This window comes from Prunus avium, chromosome 1, assembly GCF_965620075.1.
Source record: "Prunus avium chromosome 1, drPruAviu1.hap1.1, whole genome shotgun sequence".
NCBI lineage: Eukaryota > Viridiplantae > Streptophyta > Magnoliopsida > Rosales > Rosaceae > Prunus > Prunus avium.
In genome coordinates, this window is record NC_142284.1 from 38,486,853 (window position 1) to 38,510,007 (window position 23,155).

General features: G+C 40.5%; 2 protein-coding genes and 2 non-coding genes across 4 annotated transcripts; 3 read left to right on the forward strand and 1 right to left on the reverse strand.

Moving 5' to 3' along the window:
• Positions 1–1,891, forward strand: LOC110760494 (Transducin/WD40 repeat-like superfamily protein). The gene has a single exon (XM_021962768.2). It carries the CDS (start codon positions 328–330, stop codon positions 1,636–1,638), a length of 1,311 nt encoding a protein of 436 aa, XP_021818460.1. The 5' UTR covers positions 1–327; the 3' UTR covers positions 1,639–1,891.
• Positions 1,892–5,246: 3,355 nt separating this feature from the next.
• Positions 5,247–5,318, forward strand: TRNAT-UGU (transfer RNA threonine (anticodon UGU)). The gene has a single exon. It is a non-coding gene; the product is annotated as a tRNA-Thr (tRNA).
• A 928-nt stretch (positions 5,319–6,246) lies between these two features.
• LOC148297785 (small nucleolar RNA snoR137) lies at positions 6,247–6,384 on the forward strand. The gene has a single exon (XR_015833342.1). It is a non-coding gene; the product is annotated as a small nucleolar RNA snoR137 (small nucleolar RNA).
• Positions 6,385–6,821: 437 nt separating this feature from the next.
• LOC110760525 (uncharacterized) lies at positions 6,822–22,207 on the reverse strand. Its single transcript, XM_021962803.2, has 21 exons — positions 22,022–22,207; positions 21,525–21,617; positions 21,001–21,444; positions 20,683–20,794; positions 20,471–20,598; positions 19,736–20,224; positions 19,021–19,638; positions 16,226–16,813; positions 15,974–16,096; positions 15,376–15,827; positions 15,166–15,266; positions 14,936–15,075; positions 14,176–14,667; positions 13,379–14,029; positions 9,396–9,740; positions 9,096–9,224; positions 8,559–9,010; positions 8,377–8,477; positions 8,148–8,287; positions 7,565–8,056; positions 6,822–7,472 (listed from the first exon to the last, which is right to left on the reverse strand). The coding sequence occupies exons 1-21, from the start codon at positions 22,190–22,192 to the stop codon at positions 6,822–6,824; spliced, it is 6,912 nt and encodes a 2,303-aa protein (XP_021818495.2). The 5' UTR covers positions 22,193–22,207.
• Between the last annotated feature and the right edge of the window lie 948 nt (positions 22,208–23,155).

The window sequence follows — 23,155 nt, forward strand, 5'->3', positions numbered from 1 at the left end:
ACAATCGGCAAAGCCAGCCTCTTCCGTGTTGTCCCCAGTCGTATTTCGTATAATTCGGTCTGTAAAGCTTAGCAAGATGGACCCCACTCCCTCATCCCCTCTAAAACTACCGAACTAGCCCTTCCGGCAAACTCGTCCATTGTCAACCTCTGAGCTTCCTACCAATTTTCTATTTTCTCCTCCTCCACCTCCACGTGGCACCACCACCCTCCAAAGTCCAAAATTTTCTTTCTATATAAAAACAACACACAAGGCTCCACTCAGCTTTTCTATCGGCCGCGTCAGTGCCACAGTTTCTCTTATATCCAAAGCCGGCACGGCATCATCATGAGGGTCCGATCATGGCTAGCCATCTGCTCCACAACTCACGACTCAACCATTCCCTTCTCTAAAACCGAGCCATCGCCGTCGTCTCGGCCGAAACTCGTAGGTTCCGATACCGGCAGCTCCTCCGATTTTCCCAGTACCAGTACTAGCGACACCTCCAGTATCAGCCTCCAAAGCAATCTCTCCCTCCAGACGCTGCCATCTCTCCCTTCCCTCCAGAAGCTCTCCCCTCTAGACGCCCTCGACCTATCCGTCTACCACCTCTGCTTCACCACTCTCACACCCCGACGGCCCTCTCTACCGATCACCTGCCTCGCGGTGCACCGCGACCTTCTGTACGCCGCATCGGGCCACGAGATCAACATCTACGATCGAACTGCCTGCACGCATCTCGAGTCATTCAGCGCCCGCGATGCCGGTTCTGTTAAGGCCGTTAGTTTTTCTGACGGCAAGGTGCTCACTTCGCACCAAGATTCTAAAATTAGAGCCTGGCAGTTGACGACGGCGACTAATCGGCACAAGCTTTTAACCGTTCTCCCAACCGTCACAGACCGCCTGCGCCGTTTCGTCCTCCCCAAGAACTACGTCACCATCCGCCGCCACAAGAAACGGCTCTGGATCGAACACGCTGATACCGTTACCGGCATCGCTGTTAATAACGGCTTGATTTACTCCGTTTCCTGGGACAAGAGCTTGAAGATTTGGCGGGAGACCGATCTCCGCTGCGTTGAGTCCGTTAAGGCGCACGAGGACGCTGTGAACGCCGTGGCGGTCTCGAACGACGGGACGGTTTACACCGGATCGGCGGATCGGCGGATCCGGGTGTGGGCCAAACCATTTGGAGAAAAGCGCCACGTGCTGGTGGCAAGTTTGGAGAAGCACAAGTCGGCGGTGAATGCTCTGGCCCTAAACGACGACGGATCGGTGCTGTTTTCTGGGGCTTGTGACCGTTCAATCTTGGTGTGGGAGAGAGAGGACAGTGCGAACCACATGGCGGTGACGGGGGCGTTGAGAGGGCACGGAAAAGCTATACTGTGTTTAATCAACGTCGGTGATATGTTGTTGAGTGGGTCCGCTGATCGGACGGTCAGGATGTGGCAGCGTGGGGGAGACGGGAGTTTTAGCTGTTTGGCGGTTTTGGAGGGGCACGTGAGGCCGGTGAAGTCGTTGGTGGCAGTTGCGGACGGTGGTTCAAACGGTGTCGTTACTGTTTACAGCGGGAGCTTAGACGGAGAGGTGAAGGTGTGGCATGTATCAGTTTCGAATGGGAACAGTGAGAATATTAATCCAGTGTGTCAGTTGAAAATGTAAGAAAAGAATTACGTACAGCAAGTACCATACAATCTACTGCGGCAGTAGCCCCCGCCGCACTCGACGATCATTATCTGAATTTTTTTCTGGATGTGATTTGCTAGATTTTATATTATATTTTTGGTGAAGATGTGATTTGTTAGATATGTAGATACCATAATCATTGGTTTGTTTAATACAGACTTGTTTTGGTACGTTGATTAAAGATTTAGAAATGTGAAATATTGCAGCAGCTCCTCCAACTTCCAAGTCCTCTCTCTCTCTCTCTCTCTCTCTCTCTCTTTTCCTTCTACTATTGTTGTTCATTGTTGTATGGATGTAACAGATGATGACTTTTGTGATTTCACTAATATATATATATATATATATGAATTGATTATCATATATCTAACGCAGAGGATGTCATCACTTTATTTGATCGACTGAAAGAAGAATATTATATTCAGTATTTAATGGGAGGGAAGAAGCAGAGAGAGCAAGTCCTCAGCAGATGAAGACAAAAAACAACTTTGTGAATTCCCTGTGCTTTGCTGCATAACACCCTCGAAGAACGCGATTAATTATACAACAACAGCCAATCAATTGTCCTCTTTCAATCTTTGATATCATACCTGAGATTACCAAGTTAGATTAACAAGCATACGGCGTGCATTTCTATCACACTCCACGCATGGCATATCTAGCTAGCTCCATGCACTGTGCCATAATTTGTTTCCACTCATTTAATTAAAAACGAACTTAGTACATTTGCACGTCATTACTAATTAATTAGGGAATATATACAGAAAGTAGATGCGGGGAAGGCAAGTTGTTCTGGGTGCTGAGATCACTCCTATTGCTCTCAAATTCGAGTCTCCATTTTTATATATATTAGAGTAACTTTTTAGACTAGTGTTTGTATAAATAAAATAATAAATGAAAAAAAATAATTTTGTTTCAGCCTTTGATGCTTAGGTAGTGGTTGATTGAGCAGTTCATCAATCTCGGTTTCTTAAATACAATGTTACTGGACAAATGCGAGCTGTCTCCTCATTGTCTCTGAAAAAAGGGCGACTTAGACAGCACCAATTTGAAGTAATTAATTTAGATTGAAACTAAATTAAGAATTAATTACTAGAGGACAATCCTCCATTCTAAATAATTATCGACGACTAATGTGGGTTGATTCAAAATCATAGTAATTAACAACGCAATGCTTTTTGGATTGGATCATGTCGTCACTGTCTACTGTATCTTTGAGTCATATTGACCTCTCTCTCTCTCGGCATCACAGAATTTGGAAAATCAAATTGCCAACTTGCGGCCATCCACAAAAGCTCATCCATATTTTGCCCTTTTTCATTACTGTTTGAATAAAAATCAAGCAGATGGATGTTGTAGACATAAAAAAAAGAAAGCCAAAAATAAACATGATGGGAAGGCTCTCCACTATAGAATATGGATAAGCAAGAAATACTTTTTATTGTTTGAAATTCTTATCCATAAGAGTAGCCATGAGCTATGTAGCACGGACACTACATCAGGCCGAAGTGTCGGAGTGTCGGACACGCGGACACGCGGACACGCCCTGGACACTCCTCGGACACGGCTTGGACACGGGTCAACGGTCAAGACACGGTCAAGACACGTTTTGGACACGGTCAAGACACTTTTGGACACGGGTCAATGGAAGTCAAAGACACGGCAGGGACCCATTTGAAAATTTAAAATAAAAATGTGGGTCCAAACATAATTATTGAAACATATGTGGACATATTTGAAACAATTTTTTTAAATGGGCTAAAAATGTAAATTGAAAAGTGGGCTAAACCTGTCTTTCTACAGCCAGCAGGAGAAGAGAAGCCGCATCTTCTAAAGTTCTAATCTATTCTTCGTGTGCTGGCCTCTCTCCCCCTCTATCTCTATTTCTCTCCCTCTATCTCTTCTTCGTGATTTTCTCCTTCTCTCCCTCTATCTCTTATTTTCTTCTCTACGAACTGCTAGTGAAGGAGGTGAGGCTCTGATTTATTTTTTAAATTTTTTTCTCAGTTTTATTATGAACTGCTGTTTGATTTTTTGTTTCTTTGTTCCTTCATAGCAGAGCACATCATTTTGGCTGGACTATTTTTAAAAATAGTATATAACTTGTGACATTAAAGAATTGAGTAATTGGTCAATTATTTTTAAAAATATATATAACTAGTAAGTATATTCGGATTTATTATTATTTTAATTACCGTGTCCTAGCCGTATCCGTGTCCTAGTTTTTTGAGATTTTTCGTGTCGCCGTGTCGCCGTGTCGTGTTTCCGTGTTCCCGTGTCCGTGTCCGTGCAACATAGGCCATGAGGTCCCAACAGTATACAAAAAGCAGCCATAGTTAGTATTCTTTTTTGTCCAGGTTTTTTGAACCTTGCATGCAAGGAAAGGAAACAGGTCACGGTCTCTTTCAATCAAGCTCTCTCATATGTGAAAACTATCGGCTGTCTGTCTGCAGCAATCCGCCTTGGTATTATTTAATATGGGGGACATAAAATTATAGCAACAAACAAGAAAAACACATAAACAAAGACATGAGAAGAAAACCCAAACGTGAGCTTGGTTTTCATTCAAAAGACATCTCTCTGCTCAATGTTTTCTGCGCTTTTGATTCAGTTTCAGAGTTGACCAATATATATAAACATTGAAGGGTCAAATTCACTTAACATCTAGTCTTCAATTTTTATAGTCAAATTAATGCACCCCCCCAGACGGCACTAGCTTGTTTGACTCTGTTGGTAGGTCAAATAGCCGAGCCTATCAGAGGACGCCACGTGGTCAAGTAAGGTTGGGGCACTCATGTACCGACTCGACTAGGTTGACCACCCCAGGTTCACTGTGAAGCACTAGTATACCGACCCGGCCAAATTCATGTTAGACCAAGTCACTTCACGCACTTAATACTAGCATGGTGGCTGAAAGAGAGTACTTAATGCGTTTTCACATCCAAGTCAGGTGTTGTCTTACTACTTGGTCCCTAATAATCAACACAGTAACTAGTGCCCATAACCATTCTCTGATTCCATCATTAGGAATGGCTGAAGATCTCTCCTTAATTTTGATAGATTTAAGGAGAGATAGACATAGTCTCCCCTTCTCCCTCTATAAACACTCTTAACCTACATTGAGACAAATGTAATAACCATTCTCACCCAGAAAACTATGTATCCATTTACCTACTTCAAACCAGCCTCTAACTTAGCCATCGAAGGGGGTTTGACTGGTATCACACCAATTTCCCCTTTTCTGATAGTCTAGCTACTTGAAGTGTGTAGGTTATCCTGAAAGACCGATTCAACCAAGAGCCCAGAATACGTTTTAGTCCGACCCGAGTCAGGCCCCAGTCCAACAGGAGAACCATTCTCCCTATCAGATAGAGAACTACTGTCATTAATAATAATAATGCATGCAAAGAGAGAGAGTGAGTCAGTGAGAAGTTCCTAATTAATTTTAGTGCTACAGTGTTTGAATAAAACGGGCAAAATGCTAAATGACCTAGCTTCAGCTTCAGGTCACCCACCAGCTAGTTAATTAGGTTTTAAGAAACAAATTAAAATTAAAATATGTCAAAGTTCGCATACGGGATCAACAAGCCCCTATAGCTCAGTGGTAGAGCGTCAGTCTTGTAAACTGAAGGTCTGTAGTTCGATCCTGCATGGGGGCATCTTTTATTTTTTATTTTTTACATTTTACATTTTACATGTTACTTGCCGGGCTTAACTTTACCTTAAAAAAGACCTCCGGCTGGCCTTACCAAAATGAATCCATACCCATAAAAGGTTATGGGCTATGAATTGAATCATCTATTCATATGCAATAAAACAAATTTTAAAACTGACCAATTTAACTTCTCTAATCTTTTAATCTTTCAATCAATTCCATCCAAGGGTTCTTTTTGTTTGTTTGTTTTTTCTTTTGACTGAGCAATATCTAACGATGTCTAATCTGTGCGGAGGAAAATCGAACTCGAGTATAAAAGATCGGGCACATTGCCTTGACCAATTATCGATAATTTTAAGTGACGGATGCAGTGATCAAATTTTGGGTATGTTTGAAGGTTGTCAAAACTTGTAGGCAACTCTGTTCCTTCTGCTAACTAATATAAATTTAAAATTTGGGTTCATCTCTCCAAGACTAAGACCAATATAATCATCCCCATAATTTAGTTGGGCCCATTGCAACATTACACAAGTACAGAAGAAGCCCAGACACACAAGAGCACCCAAATGCGGGAATGGCATTCTCGTTATATTATTAACATAGAGGGGTACGTTTATACGTCCAATCCGCCAAGCCCTTCTATAAATCCCGCCCTACCAGTCCCAAACCCTAACGCCGCTCTTCCTCAATGTAAACATTTCGGTTAAGATTATTTTCAGTAGAACTAGAACAAATTTAGGGTTTTATTTCTTTCTCTTTCGAGTCGCTTTCGATAGGCGTTACGTTCATCGGCTGGTTTTCAAATCCAGAGGGACGTGTCAACGGAAGCGTAGATTCAAATTCGATCCCAACCCAATTTATCAAAAACAGGCTACGCATTGTAGTCTCGTTAATGGTTTTGGGTCGTGACATTTTAGTCTGTAAATGAATTCGTTGCTTCTTATGGTGAACGCCCTGTAAATTTCGATTGGTTGGGGATGTTCAAGTTTCCGAAGCATAGATTAAAAATCACACCAGTATTAAACAGCACCGTGCGTTTTGCACTGTGCTACCTGTCTCCTGGTACAAATTTAAATTCTCTTGGATTAAAATTAAATAATAATTTGTGGGTTTTTGTTGTTGTTAATTTTTGGAAATTTGTGAGCGGTGATGATTAACAAACCCTTGGCTGTAGTTATGATCTGGTCTTAGACAACCAGAAGCTGATTAGTAAGGGATATGTCTGAGCTCACTTGTCATTTCTTGTTTTCTTATCTTTGCTTGCAATTCTTGATCAGATCTCCAAGGGATTTTCTTAATAAATTAACTTGCAAATGAAAGTGGTAATCAAATTTTATTGATAATTATAATAATATGGAACTGCAACAAGTAAAAGAATCACACATTAAGCCCCTGAAGCACCATAGATGCTATGCTTGGGACCTTTTAGAAGCTGTAATTATTATCAAAATAGTAGCAAAGTAGAAGAAGCAGCAGTAGCAGCTGCAGCTTATAGGAATGATTTCATTCAGTCGGTGCAGCAGCGGAACATGGAAAACCTCTCCATGAGACGCCCGCATTCAGCGCAGGCCACCGTCTCAGGCATGATTCCGGTTGCAGGCAAAATAAGATTAGTGCAGTGATGGGGAGCTTGTTTGTACACCCCTTCTAGGTATTCATTCAGCGCCGGAGTAAACCCTACGTCGCTTGCCCTAATCTTCCAGTCGTTAAACTCCTTCAAGCTTTTCAACATGTGCTCTCCATTGGCCTTAGACATGTTTGCTGAGGGAATGCCGATCACAGCCCACCCACGGTCGCTCGATCCAAAGCTCAGCATTGATATGATCCCCTGCATTATAGGATCATTTTTCAAATTGTCTGTCATGAAATGGGTCTTTGATTGCTCACTCAGAAGTTGTCCTTTGGATTGCCACATGCTCTCGAGCCGAACCCAGAAGAACCAAATGATGCTCCACTCAAGAGTGTGGCTTAGCTTCTCAGCTTGGATGATGCTCATGATCTGCTTCACCACTTTCTCCTTAGGCTTGCTCCTCCCCACGTAAAGCAATTCCAATGAAATCCCAGCTTCAAGAGCCACACTTTTTGCAGCCTTAGTGAAGTTCCTGATCCACTCTATGTCCTCTCCACCGTACAAGCAAATGTACTTCCTCTCTGTGATCTGAAATTGATACCAAATATTTTTGTTGTCATTTTAGCTGACCAAATTACAAGTAACAGTTTTAGATATGCATATGATTGATGAGTATGTACCCAAGTAAATAAATTAGGATCAATTGAATCTGCCAAAAGCTCAATCCTCCAGGACTCGTCGTCCCAGAGCATTCTCTCTTTGTTGCTTGTGAAAGGGTAGGCTATGCTTCCCCAAATACACATCATGTGAACAGCATTCTTGTGCACTATTTGGCCTTGAGGGTCCATGACAACAAGCAGAGGCTTCTTCACAAAGTTCCATTTCCTCTGGTCCCTGATGTACCGGACCACAATCGGAGACACCACCGAAGGGTGGGACACAGTGTACCAATCCATATTAGCTTTTAGGCTGTCAAATTGCTGGTACTTGGCTTCAGTCCACTCATCCGTGATTGGAACCCACACAACCTCGTACTGGCTCTCTGGCCTTGCCAGGTTCTGCCGTTTTTCCATGTGCATTTGCTGGACAATCATGTATTCGCTCTCATGGAGGACATCGAGGTCACTGATGAACAGAATCACTACCTTCCTCTTGAGCACATCAATGTCAACCTGTTTCAATTTTTAAAAATGAATTGGGGTACAAACATTGCAAACTTGGTGGCTTCTAAATGAGAAGAGAAAGATAGATTTTAGAGCAAACCCTCTTTTTGTTGTAGCAGTCATAGAGAGCAGGCTGGTCATCCTTGTAAAACAAAACCCTTAGAGGCTTGGTGTTGTCAATGTGTGGTGTTTCTAGAATGCGTGCAATCGCATTGAAAGCATCCTCGTCTTTGATCTTCTCTGCATCACATACCATTGATATCTAGTTAGCCACAAACAAATATACTGGACAAGCCATCTACTCTGTTTTGTTTTTGGGTAAGACTCACGGATGATTTGGTTTAATTTGTTGAGATTCTCCTGGAGGTGGTTGAATATGCTTTCGAGCTTATGGGCCAAAGATGATAGTTCCCATGCCTCTGTTACGTACCTGATACACCAAGTGGTCAGTTGAGACGGTACAAACAGTTTCATTCTGGACAAGATTATAGCACATTATAAAACAACTTACTCTGGTTCGGAGCTTGTGATCCCCAAAAGTTGGGATGCAGCAACTACGATACTCCGAATTGTCCAGTAAACAGCAGTGGGGATATGAGCGGTGGAAGCTGCAGATTTGATTTCGGGGGTCAAGTGGGGATCATTGTGAAGATCTTGCAATTGAATAATGCTCTTTGTCACTTTGAGCACGCCCTTAACCAGATTGTTGTAGGCGTCAAATTTAGGCTTCAAGATTGTCCCAGCACGTTCCAATATCTCTTGCAATTGCTTAAGCTGTCCAACCGCTTTGGCCAGTGGGTTGGAGGTGTAGAGCTGAGACACAAGCCAAAATTCACCATCTTTCACAGCAAAAGCTCCCAAGGCAAGCACCACCTTTTCATCCCAATCATAGTTTTGCACAATGTCTAGTATATCCATGGTTGTCTTGTTTGCATCTTCCCCAGCCAGCGACTTGCATAATATCTGTCTCCCAATACATCAATCAACAAAATTTGTATGCAAATGGATTATGTTATGTTGTTAAACTATCAATCTGAATCTCACTTACCTCGCAAGAAATTGCATTAAACACGTGGTTTGGAACATCGAAGCTTTCACTTAGGGTGCTGAGGCTAGCATGGAGGGCCTTCTCATGTTCCAAAGCATCCGCGTGTGTAGCTGCCGGTATCGGTGTTCCCTAATTATAATACACAAACAAGGTCAACACAATACAACAGATGAGCAACATGTAAATAAACTGAATTGTCATGCAGCTAAGCTGCATATTCTTTGTACATATAATTAATCAACAGAGGTTGAAGAGCAATCAAGTGAAATGACACAAAATTACAATTAGGCATGGACGTACCGGCAGCACAATGGCGCCATGGGAGTCAGGTCTAGTGACACGAGACAGAATGGCCTCAATGGTTTGGAGAATGTTCTTGACTGCAAGAGAAGACACCTCGTAGGGACGGTCATGAGACTTATCAGTGAGCAGAATTTGGTTCACCAAAGCACTGTCATCCGATGTTGACGAAAACGGACGACGGCCATCTCTGAGAGCCGAAGTACGAGCACGGTTGTCTCCTCTGCTTACTGCAGTGGACTTATATTGAGGTACAAGGGCCATTTGCAAAGGGCAGGCTCTAAGCTTATCTGAGAGGGGAAATTGGTAGAAGAGGAGAAATGGTTTGGGTTTATGTGTAGCCAGCTAGTCCTTATATAGTTGATGCATGTTAATAGACAAAAAGCTGCTACCTTGCTTGCGTTGGGGTTTAAATCATACAGTGGGGTTGCTAGCCTATATCAGTGGAGAGAATATATAGATACTGATCTTCGGATAAGGGGCTTCAGCTCTTGTCGCCATTCCAAATCTTTTTTCACCTTTACGAAACTTGAGTCCAGATATTCGTACTCCAGGAATATTTTTTGTTAACTGCAGCCAGTCGTGAGACACATGTTTTGTTCACAGTTACGGTTTACATTATTGAAGAGTTTGCCTCAAGCTACATCATTGAATGGTTTTTTTTTTTCTTTCTGTTTTTCCTTTTACTATGCATGCTGTCCTCCTAGGATTCTTGAACAATGTTGTTTTGTTCCTTCTTTATTTAGATAGTTGGGCCTCATTTTGGACCTTCTACTTCTGAGCCGAAACGAGATCTTGAATATCCACTCTCTTTGTTTAGACCCTCAATTTGGGCCTCTTTCGGCATTTCCCCCCCTCCCCCCCCCCCCCCCCCCCTTTTTTTTTTCTTTTTTTGGGTGTGTGGTCAAAAACCCCCAAAGGGGTAGAGGACAGTACAAACAAAGCCAAGCAAAAGCATCAGCCAGAAAGCATACAAGAACAAATCTAGCTAAAACCAGTACAGTATACCATGAAGATCATGTTCCCCAGCCAAAAACTAAACCGTCAAAAGCCAACAAAAAGGCATTTAGCCCACATAAAGGCATATAGTCCACAAAGAGGAATTACACCCACATTCAGCACAAAGCCCACATTAAACATAAAATACATAAAATAAAACACATGAAACCTAGCTGCCACAACCAAAGAGAAACTCCAAGCCACCACCACCAGCAAAAAGAAACTCCACGACTATAGATGGACAAGCCACCAATCACCACCATGAAGAACCAAACACCCGTAGGTCAGCAAACCAAGCCAAACATCCCTCAAAACATAGCCCACTCGAGATTCACTAACAGATCCAGAATTAACCCAACCAATACATCCAAAGGACAGCAGCCAACAAATAAGGAATGAGAAAACCAATTCCACAGCTAAGAGGAAAAGAACCAAGAACCTGGAAGGAGGTGGTGCAAGCACCCGAGCTACTAGAGCTCTACACACCTTTCAATAAATACACACCAAAACGCGTTTAAAATTTGCAGCTGCAAACTAAGGATGAGGCCAGATCAAAAGGGAGGTGAAGGAATCCAGATGAGCCATGGATTTGGGTCAGTATGGAGCAGGACCTCTTAAACTTGACCTTAGGCCGACTGGTAGTCCTCGAGAATGAATAGATCTGAGTAGATCTAAACATGAGCACCAAAATCAGAGCCCACCACTGCGCAGACCTCCGATGGAACAACCAGAAAACCACGAACCCACCAAGATAAGCTGCAGTTGCAGTAGAAAGGAGGGTAAGGAGAGATCTGGGCCAAAACCAAACTAGAACGAGGCAAGAGAAAAGTGCGTGAAAAAATAAAAGAAAACCGCAACAGGGGTGGAGAGAGACGATATAGAGGAGGGCTGTGAGGAAGGGAAGGGAGGGGAAACGGAACGGGTTGGAAAAATGAAAATGGCCACCAACCCCCAAAGGGGGCGGCGGCTGAGCTTTCAGAGAGAGAGAGAGAGTTTTCTTTTAGCTAGGGTTTTTTTTTTCACGGGTGGGAAAGCTGCTGCAGGTAAGTTGGCATTTCCCGTTTTAGATTTTTCTCATGGTAAGGCTCCATATTTTCCAAGGCAAAAAATGGATGGTGGAAAAGTTTTCTGCTGAGAATTTTTCTTGCAAAAGTGTGTGTATCGGATTTAGCCAAATAATTCCCCCCAAACAAAACTTTAGCCAAAGAAATAGGGTCAAGAATTACATATTACAATATCATCGATGGAAATATTTTTGCTCACCATTTTAACTCAAGGTGTATCGTTATCACCCTTTTTAATACTTAACATGTGATCATAAGTATAACCATAGGTAACCTTTTACTTTGTATATACGCCTTAAGTTAAAGTGGTGAGTAAAAATACTCGATCACTAGACTCATTAAATTACAATAATTTAATTTTGAAATGGCAAAGATTAAGCTGGAAACTTGTCCACTATAATCAGCCAAAACCGAATTGAAAGATACAATTCATCAAAGGATAATTAGTTGAGAACTTTTTAGACGGAATGAACAATCCTAAGATCAAACTGTGAGAGTGAGTCAAAAAAAAAAAAAAAAAAAACCTAAAGAAAATTGACATTTGGCAACGGTCTCTCTTTGCTGTTGAGTGTAATGGTATAAGCCTGCATGTTCCTTTTGTTTCGATATGTGTTCAGACTCCTTTTTCCTTATGTATTTATCAATTTTTCTTTTTCTTGACAGTCAATTTTTTATGTTATGAATCATTGACCAAAATTTTACTCCATTCATTTACTTCAGTTTATTCAGCTTCTATTAAAAATCATGAGCCGGATAATTTGAAGTACTTATAAGTAGGAGTGGGTATGGTCTGGATTGGATCGATTACACCTTAAAATCACAATCAAACTAATTACAATATAACGGTTTGGTTCGATTCGGTTTTGACAAATATCAAGGAGAAAATCGAACCAAACCAAACCAATATATTTAAAACGGTTTGGTTTGGCCAGTTTGGGCCTAAACCCAATTATCTTTTTTACATTTTTTCAATATTATTAGCCCAATTACAACTAAAAAAATCACAACTTTACATACTTTTTTAATTTGATAGCGTATCAAACCATCCTAAAACTCAACATGCCATAAAACTTCAAATTTTAATAACTAATATAGCTATTTTAAATATCAACAACTAAAAAGGTCCATCTAACTTCAAATTCAACAGTCATATATATATTTATTATCTAATTAGAGGACTACATGTGTAAAATAAAATACGAATACATAAATATATAAATAGAGGGTCTAATTATTATCTAATTAGAGGACTACATATGTAAAATAAATAAATAAATATATAAGTAGATGGTCCGGTCTAGTTTAAGTAAGTTTATAAAAGGTCAAAACCAAATTAAACCGATAATTACAGTTCGAATCGGCCAATTTAATCAGTTCGGCCGGATTGATGCCCACCCCTACTTATAAGTTGTAAAGTGAAACATTTTATAATTTTTGAACGTAAAACAAGAATGGATGAGCCAGTGGAGTGTCTCATTTTAATCTAGAATCAGACATTTTGTAGGTTCTGCGTTTTGTTTGTCAATGTCACTGGTTTCTTTGCAAGTCAAATAGGACAGCAAATTAAATAATAAAGATAATGTCTCTGTTAATTCTCTCTCAATCAAACGAATTGCTCATTCTTTTTTCTCCCCTTCCTCTACTTCTCTATGTATATTGATCTTGACATGCAATGTGACCATGAAAAATAATAACATATATAGAGAAGTAAAATGAAAGCAAATTAAGAAGGAATACTTCAAATTTATTGATTTCAATAAGATGGCATCATAAGAAAACACACACTAGGCGGCACCTAGCTAAAGCACCACCTTCATTATTATCATACATAAATAGTAGGAACTCCAGAATGAAACTCCTCAATATATCATAAAAATCACTCTGGTGGTCTGGTGCAATGCAACAAGCTCATGTAGATCAGTCAGTGCAGCAGCGGAACATGGTGAACCTCTCCATGAGCCGGCCACATTCGGCGCAGGCCACGGTCTCAGGCATGAGCCCCGTAGCGGGCAGTATGAGACTGGTGCAGTGATGTGGTGCTTGTTTATACACCCCAGCCAAGTACTCATTCAACGCAGGCACAAAGCCTATCTCATTCACCCTTCTATTCCACAAGTTAAACTCATTCAAGCTTCTGAACATGTGCTCCCCATTGGCCTTGGACATGCCAGCTGTACCTGTCCCAATGACAGCCCATCCACGGTCACTCGAGCCGAAGCTGAGCATTGATATGATCCCTTGCATCACCGCGTCGTTTTTCAAGCTATCGGTAAGACGACCTGATCTCAGAGCCTCTGTCTGAAGCTGTTGTCCCCTGGACTGCCACATGCTCTCCAGACGTACCCAGAAGAACCAGATGAGGTTCCACTCGAGGGTGTTGCTTAGCTTCTCAAGTTGAATGTTGGCCATGATGTTCTTCACCACTTTCTCCTTTGGTTTGCTCTTCCCCACATACAGCAACTCCAACTGGATCCCAGATTCCGCAGCCACTTTTTTTGCTGCCCTTGTGAAATTCCTGATCCATTCCATATCTTCCCCACCATACAAGCAAATGTACTTCCCCTCTGCAATCTGAAATTCATCATCCGAAAAATTAGTCCTCTTGACAAAAACAGTCTCACATGGACTATTTCATGGTTAGAATATATGATTTTGCTTAAACGCGCTATTCAGATTCACAGTTCGACAACGTATACATATATAGTAATAGAACGTACCCAGTTAAAGAGATTTTGATCGATGGAGTCAGCCAAAAGTTCAATCCTCCAGGTCTCGTCCTCCCAGAGCAATTTCTCTTTGCTGCTGGTGAAAGGGAAGGCTATGCTTCCCCAAATACACATCATGTGAACAGCGTTGGTGTGCACTATTTTGCCTTGCGGGTCCATTACCACAAGCAGAGGCTTCTTTTGAAAGTTCCATTTGTCCTTCTTCCTGATGTACCTGATCACAGTTGGAGAGACCACTGAAGGGTGGAACACTGTGTACCATTCCATGTTTCTCCTAAGCTCCTCAAACTGCTGGTACTTGGCATCAGTCCATGTGTCCACAATTGGAACCCACACAACCTCGTACTGGCTCTCTGGCCTTGTTGGGCTTTGCCTTTTTTCCATGTACATATTTTGGACAATCATATACTCGTTTTCATGGACGACGTCGATGTCTGAAATGAACAGGATCACAGTCTTCCTCTTCAAGACGTCAATGTCCACCTGTTTCATGTATTCATGGGGGCATAAGGAGGTTGGTTAAGTAATTGGGAGCACAACATATTGAAACCTTAATTTGACATTAATTATCTGCCAAATGTGACTATTAGTAACTTGAAGTCATGATCCAAACTTGTACTTCCTTCTTTAAATTTTTTTGTCTAATTAAGGTTTAGTTGACCTGATGATATTGAAAATGATCTTGGTTGACCAATTCTAGTTGATTATATATTTTGTGGGGATAGAAGAGAAGTGAGGTTTCAGAGCGAACCCTCTTCTTGTTGTAGCAATCATAGAGTGCTGGCAGATCGTCCTTGTAAAACAAGACCCTCAGAGGCTTGGTGTTATCAATGTGTGGTGTTTCTAAGATGTTTCCAATGAGAGCCAAAGCTTCATCATCTTTCTTCCTCTCTGCATCACACCATTAAAAAAATCTTCTAGTTAGGCATGAATAAACAAATAGGACAACCTACCTCTAATATAAAAATTAATTAGACTCACTGATGATTTCATGTAATCTGTCGAGGTTCTCCTGGAGGTGGCTCTGTATGTTTTCGAGCTTATGCGCCAAGGATGATAGTTCCCATGCCTCTGTCAGATACCTTATAGAATCCAAATAAAAGTGGAACACAATGAATTTATCACCGTCTTTTGGCAAATAAAAAGAATTAATAGAAATATATTGTCAGACTGTGAATATGAACCACTTACTCGGGTCCCATTCCAGTGATCCCCACCAGTTGTGATGCAGCAACGACAATACTCCGAATCGTCCAGTAAACAGCGGTGGGGATATGAGCAGTGGTGGCTGCGGATTCATGTTCGGTGGTCACGTGTGGATCACGCTGAAGGTCATACAACTGAACAACGCACTTGGTGACATTGATGATGGCCCTAACCAGATTGTTGTAGGAGTCAAACTTGGGCTTCAAGGTAGTCCCAGCACGTTCCAATATCTCTTGCACTTGCTTAAGCTGTCCAATCGCTTTGGCCAGTGGGTTGGTGGTGTAAAGCTGAGCCACAAGCCAAAACTCACCATCTTTCACAGCAAAAGCTCCCAAGACAAGCACCACTTTTTCATCCCAATCATGGTGTTGCACAATGTCCAATATGTCCATGGTTGTCTTGTTGGGATCTTCCCCAGACAGCCACTTGCCGAACATCTGTGATCATTTACTTATAATTTTGTAAGATCAATTAAAGGAACAAGTTAAGCATAATGTAGATTGTTTTGCACTCATACAAATTATCTACGATCACATGAACATCACATTTAATTATAAGCTTATATAGTATATGTAATATAAACCTCGCAGGAGATGGCATTAAACAGGCCGGTTGGAACATCGTAGTTGTCTGGGAGGCTACTCAGGGTAGCATGGAGGGCCTTCTCTTGTTCCAAATTTAGAGCATCATGTGCACCTACAGCTCCCTAGTTCATTCATACCCCAAAATAAATGTCAGAAACAATTAAGCATGATTAGTAACATCGTAATTAGTAAAACCTTGATGATCAAGATGAGCAAGTGACATATACATATATAATCAGGCATGGACGTACCGGAACCAGAAAGGCACCATGGATGCCAGGTTTCGTGACACGGGCAAGGATGACGTCAACAGTTTGAAGAATATGTTTAAGAGGAATGGACGCGACATCATAGGGACGGTCACGAGACCGATCAGTAGCCAGAATTTGGTTAGTCAATGCACTGTCATCAGAAGCTGCTGAAAATTGGCGGCGCCCATCTCTGAGCAGAGGTGGACGGTTGTAACTGTCTCCTCCTCTGCGTGTTGTGGTGGCCGGATTATAATTCTGAGCAGCAGGTGCAAATGCCGGATTATAATTCTGAGCAGCTGGTGCAAGGGCCGGATTATAACTCTGAGCAGCTGGTGCAAGGGCCGGATTGTAATTCTGAGCAGCTGGAGGTGCCGTGTTGTACTTCTGAGCAGCCGGCAGAGGAGCCGTGCTATAGTTCTGAGAAGCGGGTTGAGGTGCTGTGTTATAGTTCTGAGCAGCTGGTTGAGGTGTTGTGTTATAGTTCTGAGCAGCTGGTAGAGGGGCGGTGTTATAATTTTGAGGTGGTGCAGGGGCCCTATTAAAATTCTGAGGGACGAGGGCCATTTTGAGGAAGGTTGAGGCTGTGAGCTAGGTGTGAGGGGAGAGGAAGAAGAAGAGCAAAGGCTTCTGTGAGCGTGTTGGTTTTGGTTCAAGCTAGGGTAGCTAGGCCTTATATAGTTGATGCATGCATAGAAAAAGAAGAGGGCCAAACTAATAATGTGCTATAGCTAGCTAGCTGCTACCTTGCTTCCATTGGGGTTTTATCCAAAAAGTGCCAGGAGAGAGAGAGAGAGAGAGAGAGAGAGAGAGTGGAAGGAATTTATAATATTGATTTTTTAGACAAGGGTTTGGATATTTATGTGTTTGGCTGTCTTCAAAATCTTTTTTCACCTTCACGAAAGGTTAGCAATCCTTATATCTATTCCTACTCTAGGAATAATTTTTAATTATGGTTGTCGAGAGAAACGTACGTTGTGTTTCTTCAATGTTACTGTGAGAGTCCATCTTAGGTTAACCTGCATGTAGAAACCCGTATTATAGTGCCATCACCCTAAGCTAGGATAACTGGCTTATTATTATTATTTCCTTAGAGGCTATTTCCCAGCATCTCCTATGAAGATGTTAAATATCCAATACACATAGATTATGTGGAATTATTTTCCAACTTACTGCATTGCTTTTTATGACATGTGGCTCGCTGCATTGGAAATATTTCACATGTCTTACGTCTATTAGATGGTACACCAGCCACGTGGTGTATCCGGAGCACCCAAAAATTACTCCCACCCGATATGTCAAATCAAAATATTATTTTATTACATATTGTTTATTGGTTTACAACATCTAGGCACATTAATTGAAAAATAATAATAAAATAACATCACAAGGTCACGCAACAAAAAATAATAGCAAGAGAGAGAATGTTATTCCACTTGAGATTTAACATTTCGGTTGGAATGAGTCTGAGCATCTTTTTCTACTGGTAAAAAATTTCAGGTTAGAGATGCTGTAAGAGAAAGTGAGGAACCAACCAAGAAAATAATTTAGAGTACGGAAAGAAGAAAAATCAATTAGAAAGTCATTGGCTTCATGATGCATTTCACCCTCGATAATTGGATTAGAGTAATAGAGTGGCCTTGATTAATTTTCACAAGTATACTTTTGAAAGAGTTTCGTGCCTTTTGTACTCAAAGTATAATATATTGGATCTTTTTTACCAAGAAAAGCATATAAGTTGGTGGAATATTATAGCCAACTGAACGAATGGAACCTTGGAAGGAAAAGAAAATGAAAACAAATCAAGAATTGAAATAAAAACACTTGCGTTTATGAAGCTTCCTAAATTTTTTTCTTTTCTTTTTAAGTGTATAAGATTCCATGCTCATGAGGGGACCAGGTGATTTGCTTACAGTTTCCAAAGCAATGATTTGTGGTTTGGTAGGAAACAAAAAGTAAAAGCGTTGTGTATACTATGCATGACAAGATAAAAACAGAGAAAAGGCTATATGCGAGAGTAAAGGGGTAGTCTACTTGAGGGCCCGACATTCTTTCGCAACCCAGAAAAGCAAAAGGTTCATTAAGTTGGGCCCACAACCTACAAAACTTGGAAAAGAATATCCACACCCATAAATTTGATCTTCATACTCAAGTTTTCATGAAATTTTGAATGATATTGCTCGAGTAAAAGATTAAATTTTGAGATATTTAGTCATATACCCATTCTTAGCACTAAAATTATAAATAAACCCTACACCATTTAATTTCTAAAAACACACCAAAAAAAAAACCCAAAAAATGATAGCTGGCCTTATTGAATTTAATTTTGATTATTAAATTACTTTGATGCCCTATAGGGTATTTTGGGCTTTTTTATGAGGTTTTGGGGTTGGGTTTGTTTTAAGAAATCAATGGCAGTTTTGTAATTTAAAAGAAGTTAAAAGCCATTTTGTTATGTTGTAAATGGGTTTTGGCTGTGTTTTTAAAGTCCATTTCATATAGGTTTTTTTTAAAAAATAATAATTTGGGCTCCTATATTGGGTATAATAGTGAATCTCCCTTAAATTTTAAAATGTGGACCTGGTTCTGGTTGTGCCCAAAGCCTCTTTTATATTTCTTTCTCAGTAGGTGCGGTTGCAAATGTAATGTCCTACCGTTGGATTCTGGTTTTGTAATTGTTATAGGAGAATACAAATATATGGATGAATAAATGTGTTAGCAACACAACCTTTGAGAATTTGATTTATAATTTATTCACAGACAAACAGAAAAACCATCATTTTGGAGCAATTACATCATTTGTAGACAACAAACTTCTTCATAGGGTGCTTACACTTGCCACAAACTACCACTCCTTCTCCTTGTTCTTTACCAGGGAGAGTGACATCAAAGTGACCACAGGGCTCAGGAAGAACAGATGGTTCAAGGGCATGTCTAAGTGCACCCAAGAACCCCAACTCTCCCACATGTTCACCCCACTTTGTTAACTTGTTTAAGCATTCCATAAGATTTGACCCTTCAAGTCTTACTATATCCTGCATCATGGAATCAGATCCTCTCCCTATTACTGCCCAATTCTTGTCATTGTCATCAGCATCTAGCAGTGCTGACACCTCATCTAGAACATTGTCAGTACTATTTGCCGGCTTTCCTAGCCTGAGTTTTGATCTTCTTATACTTTCCAACCGAAGCCAGAAGAAATGTGTTTTCATGGGAGGCAATGCACTGCTTAGTTTTTTATAGCTAACTGTGGCTGGAATGTTCCTCATGTCTTGTTGGCTTGAGTTTCTCTTGCCAACATACACCAACTCAAGCTGCACTCCTGCGCTTTTGATAATCTCCATCTTGTCAGTGAATTCTACTATCCAGTCTATGCTGTCGCTTCCATAGATGCAAATGTTTCTGCCTTCTTCTACCTGAAATCAATGCAATGTTATGAGCTTAAGCACACAAAAAAGGAAAAAAAACTAAGCCAATTAGTATATGGAAGAGCACACAGTTTAAGACTCATACCCACTTAGTCAGCAAGAGGTCAATTTCATCCATCATAAATTGCAGTGTCCAATTCTGCTCTTGCCAAAGTTCTTCTTCTCTTGAAGCTGAAAAAGGGTATGCCTTGGGACCCCAGATAAATAGCATGTCAATTGCATTTGGGTTTGTGACAGTCCCCTGTGAATCCAACACAACCATAACCGGCTCGTTTTTGTAGTTCCATGCTTCTTTTATAAATTTCACCACTGCTGAGTTAAGAAGCCAGGGTTGCCTTATTGAGAACCAAGGCAAAGAATTTGATAAGTATTCAAAAATTGTCTCTTCGGCATCAGTCCACTGATTGGAAACTGGAATGGGGACCCATACAATTCTATAACTGTCCTCTGCATTTTTTTTGTGAGGATGATTATGTGTTTGCTGAACCAGAAAGAGTGATTCCTCTATTGAAAGAAGCTCTGGCTTTGAGATCATGAGTATGACTACTTCGTTCTTCAGATCAGAGACACCTACCTATTAACAAATCCAAGTGAGATTGTAAACCAGTAGAACTTACAGTTGTTAAAAGGGTCAAAACTAGTTTCAATTTTGGCACTCTTAGATCTGTAGTTCTGCCGAAAATAAGGGGATCAGAAGAGGTAATACTTACTAATGGTAAATTAGGCTGTTCTAATTTTTAATATCATATTAGATCTACCATGTCTTGTAATATCATATTTAGAAGATACCCTCTGATCAGGATAGGATATTTAAACATGCCTTTGCTTGTGAGGAGCAATCCTTGAGTGGCAAGTCATCCCTCAAGGCAAATAACAAGCGAAGAACCTCTTGGTTGTCCACTTGGGTCTCCTTGAAGATATCCAACAGCTTCTGATATAGCTTTGTCTCTGCAAGTTATGCCAAAAATGTCATGGTAAATGGCAAGTGCTGCAAGAGTATAGCTCAATCCAGAGATAAACATGACCGGTAACCTGTTTGTTGATGGCACACTTCCACCTGCTGTCTGAGGTCACTGTAAATGCTGCGCAGCTGATACACCAAACTTAAGAGCTCCCATGATGCAATTATTGTTGAATCTGAATACTTCAATTAGAAATAATTCCTTCATCAGTATAACAGTTTAAGGCAAATTCATTTGGTAGATGTTAAGTATATGTCAGCATTTCAGGTAGCGTAAATGTAAGTTGGAACACAAATTCAAGCAGTTAAACAAATTAAATCTTGTAAACAATATTTAATCAGAAGTTCAACATATTTTAATTGGCTGATCAAAGGGAAGGAACATGAACCTGCTCAGATTTCATGGCTGTTGAATCTGTGATTTGGGAAGAGCATATCAAGATGCCTCTAATGATCCAGTAAACAGCTATATAGATTTGAGACTTAGTAACAGCCTTTGTCTCATCATCCAGCTCCACATGTGAAAGCGGCAGGTTCTCAAACTTGATGATACACTTGGTTACATCCACCATTGCATTGACTAACAAACTCAAGGCCTTAAATCGAGGCTTTAAAGGACTCGAATCAACAGGCAATTTCTTGAGCAGTGCGACTGATATTGCCAAGGGGCTACTAGAGTACAGCTGCATTAGGAGCCTGAATTCGCCATAACTTGCTACAAAAGACGTAAGTACTAATGCCACTTTTGCACCCCACTTATAATTTCCAAGCAAATCAAACAAAAGCATTGTCCTTGCATGTAGATTTCCTTCATCGCAGCACTTGCAAAGTATCTGACATGTTAACAAATAGATTGAATTAACTGGCATCCTCCTGATGAATAAGAGAAAGATCGAGATAGAAGTGGAATTACCTCGTGCGAAATTTTACAGAAGGTCTGTCCGAGAGGCTCTTGTGATCCAAATTCCAAGTTGCATACATGAGTTTTTTCAGTGGCATCAAGAACCTGAAAGTAAGTGTTTGATGAGATGAAAAGCTTGGGATGGAAGGTCATGATGTTAATTACAAGTGTTCTACAGTTCATACATATTTTAATTATAAAGATCACTAAAATGCAAGCGCAGTGCAGATCTATGGCTAACTAGATTATGATTAGAACAGATAAAACAAGTTGATTAAAAAAAAAAACAGATTAAAAAGTCATGACCTGCTATATAGTGTGAGTGAAGAACTAGGATACTACAACGTGAAACCAGCAATACCCTTCTCCTTAAATCCATTGATTTCTATTTTGTGATGAAACATATGCAGCATATTCTATATCATATCATTTCTATTTTGTGCTGAAACATGAAAGGAAAAGGAAAAAAAAAAGCTGAGAGTGACAAAGTGTTAGAAATGAGCAATTACTTGGGATGTTGTAGTACAAAGCATGATGTCCTCCACTGCGCAGAGCAACAGCTCAGAATCAAGATGTCGACCATCGGGATCGTGGCTAAGGAGTAGCTTCTTAATTAGAACTTCTTGTGATAAAGATGATACGGAATTTGGCAAGAAGGTGTCACTTCCAAGTAAATCCATGGTCAAAGTGATGGTGAACCAAGAGACAAGCAACGCATGAGTAAACTATTATGAGCTTCTCAGCTTTATGCAAACACGAGAACGCACCTACTTAAATTTGCCTGAACATTTAGTTCTCACTGTTTGTGGTACAAAGCCTACAGTAATTTTTTTTTTCTTTCATATGTGAAGACCCTTTGAAAAAAGTTTCTGTTCATGATTTTTTTGGACACCCCGAATCAAATTCAAAGCCTTCCCCTTTTGCACTTTTTTTAAATGACTAATCTTGAAGAAGCAAGAGCTTCGCTTATTATAGAAAACAACCGAAAGTGGATCATCAGAACAGTAAGAATGTGATTAGTGAAGTATTAGCTGTGTCTGGAAACAGCATCTCAGAAAGAAAAGGGCCTTCAGCCTTCTAGCTTTTTGGTGCCAAGGGAGTGAAAAACAAGCCCAATGTGTGCCCTGTAAATTTAATAAATATTGTAACTCCCGATCAATTATTTGTGTAGCAAAAAAGGTTACTTAAATGCAAAGGACTTGCTCCTCCAGGTAAGGTTTTGAGTTGAGTCCTAGCATTGGTATAGTGTTCATGAGTTTAATATATCATCACCTCCCTTAACAGGAAAGACCTTTTAAAAAAATAGGTGACTTAAATTTATTGAGCTTCAAAGGTAAATTAAGTTAATGCCATATAAGTTGGTGAAAAATGTATATGCCAAATTACAGTTTCACCTCCAAAGTCACTTCACTAGCACAATTGGTAGATATTGCATTTTAAGCTTTAGGCTTTTAAGTCTTTTAACCTCAGTTACTTTGTAGTTGAACTTAGTGACCCAAAAAAAAAAAAAGTCCAGATATCCAATGCTGGAGGCCCTTTTACCCATTAATTACTACTCTAAAGAGATCTTGTCAGATTTTCAGTCTTTGATTTGAGATAAACGCTTTTGGTGGTAACTTTTTGCATTGTGTCTTCTGCAAAAG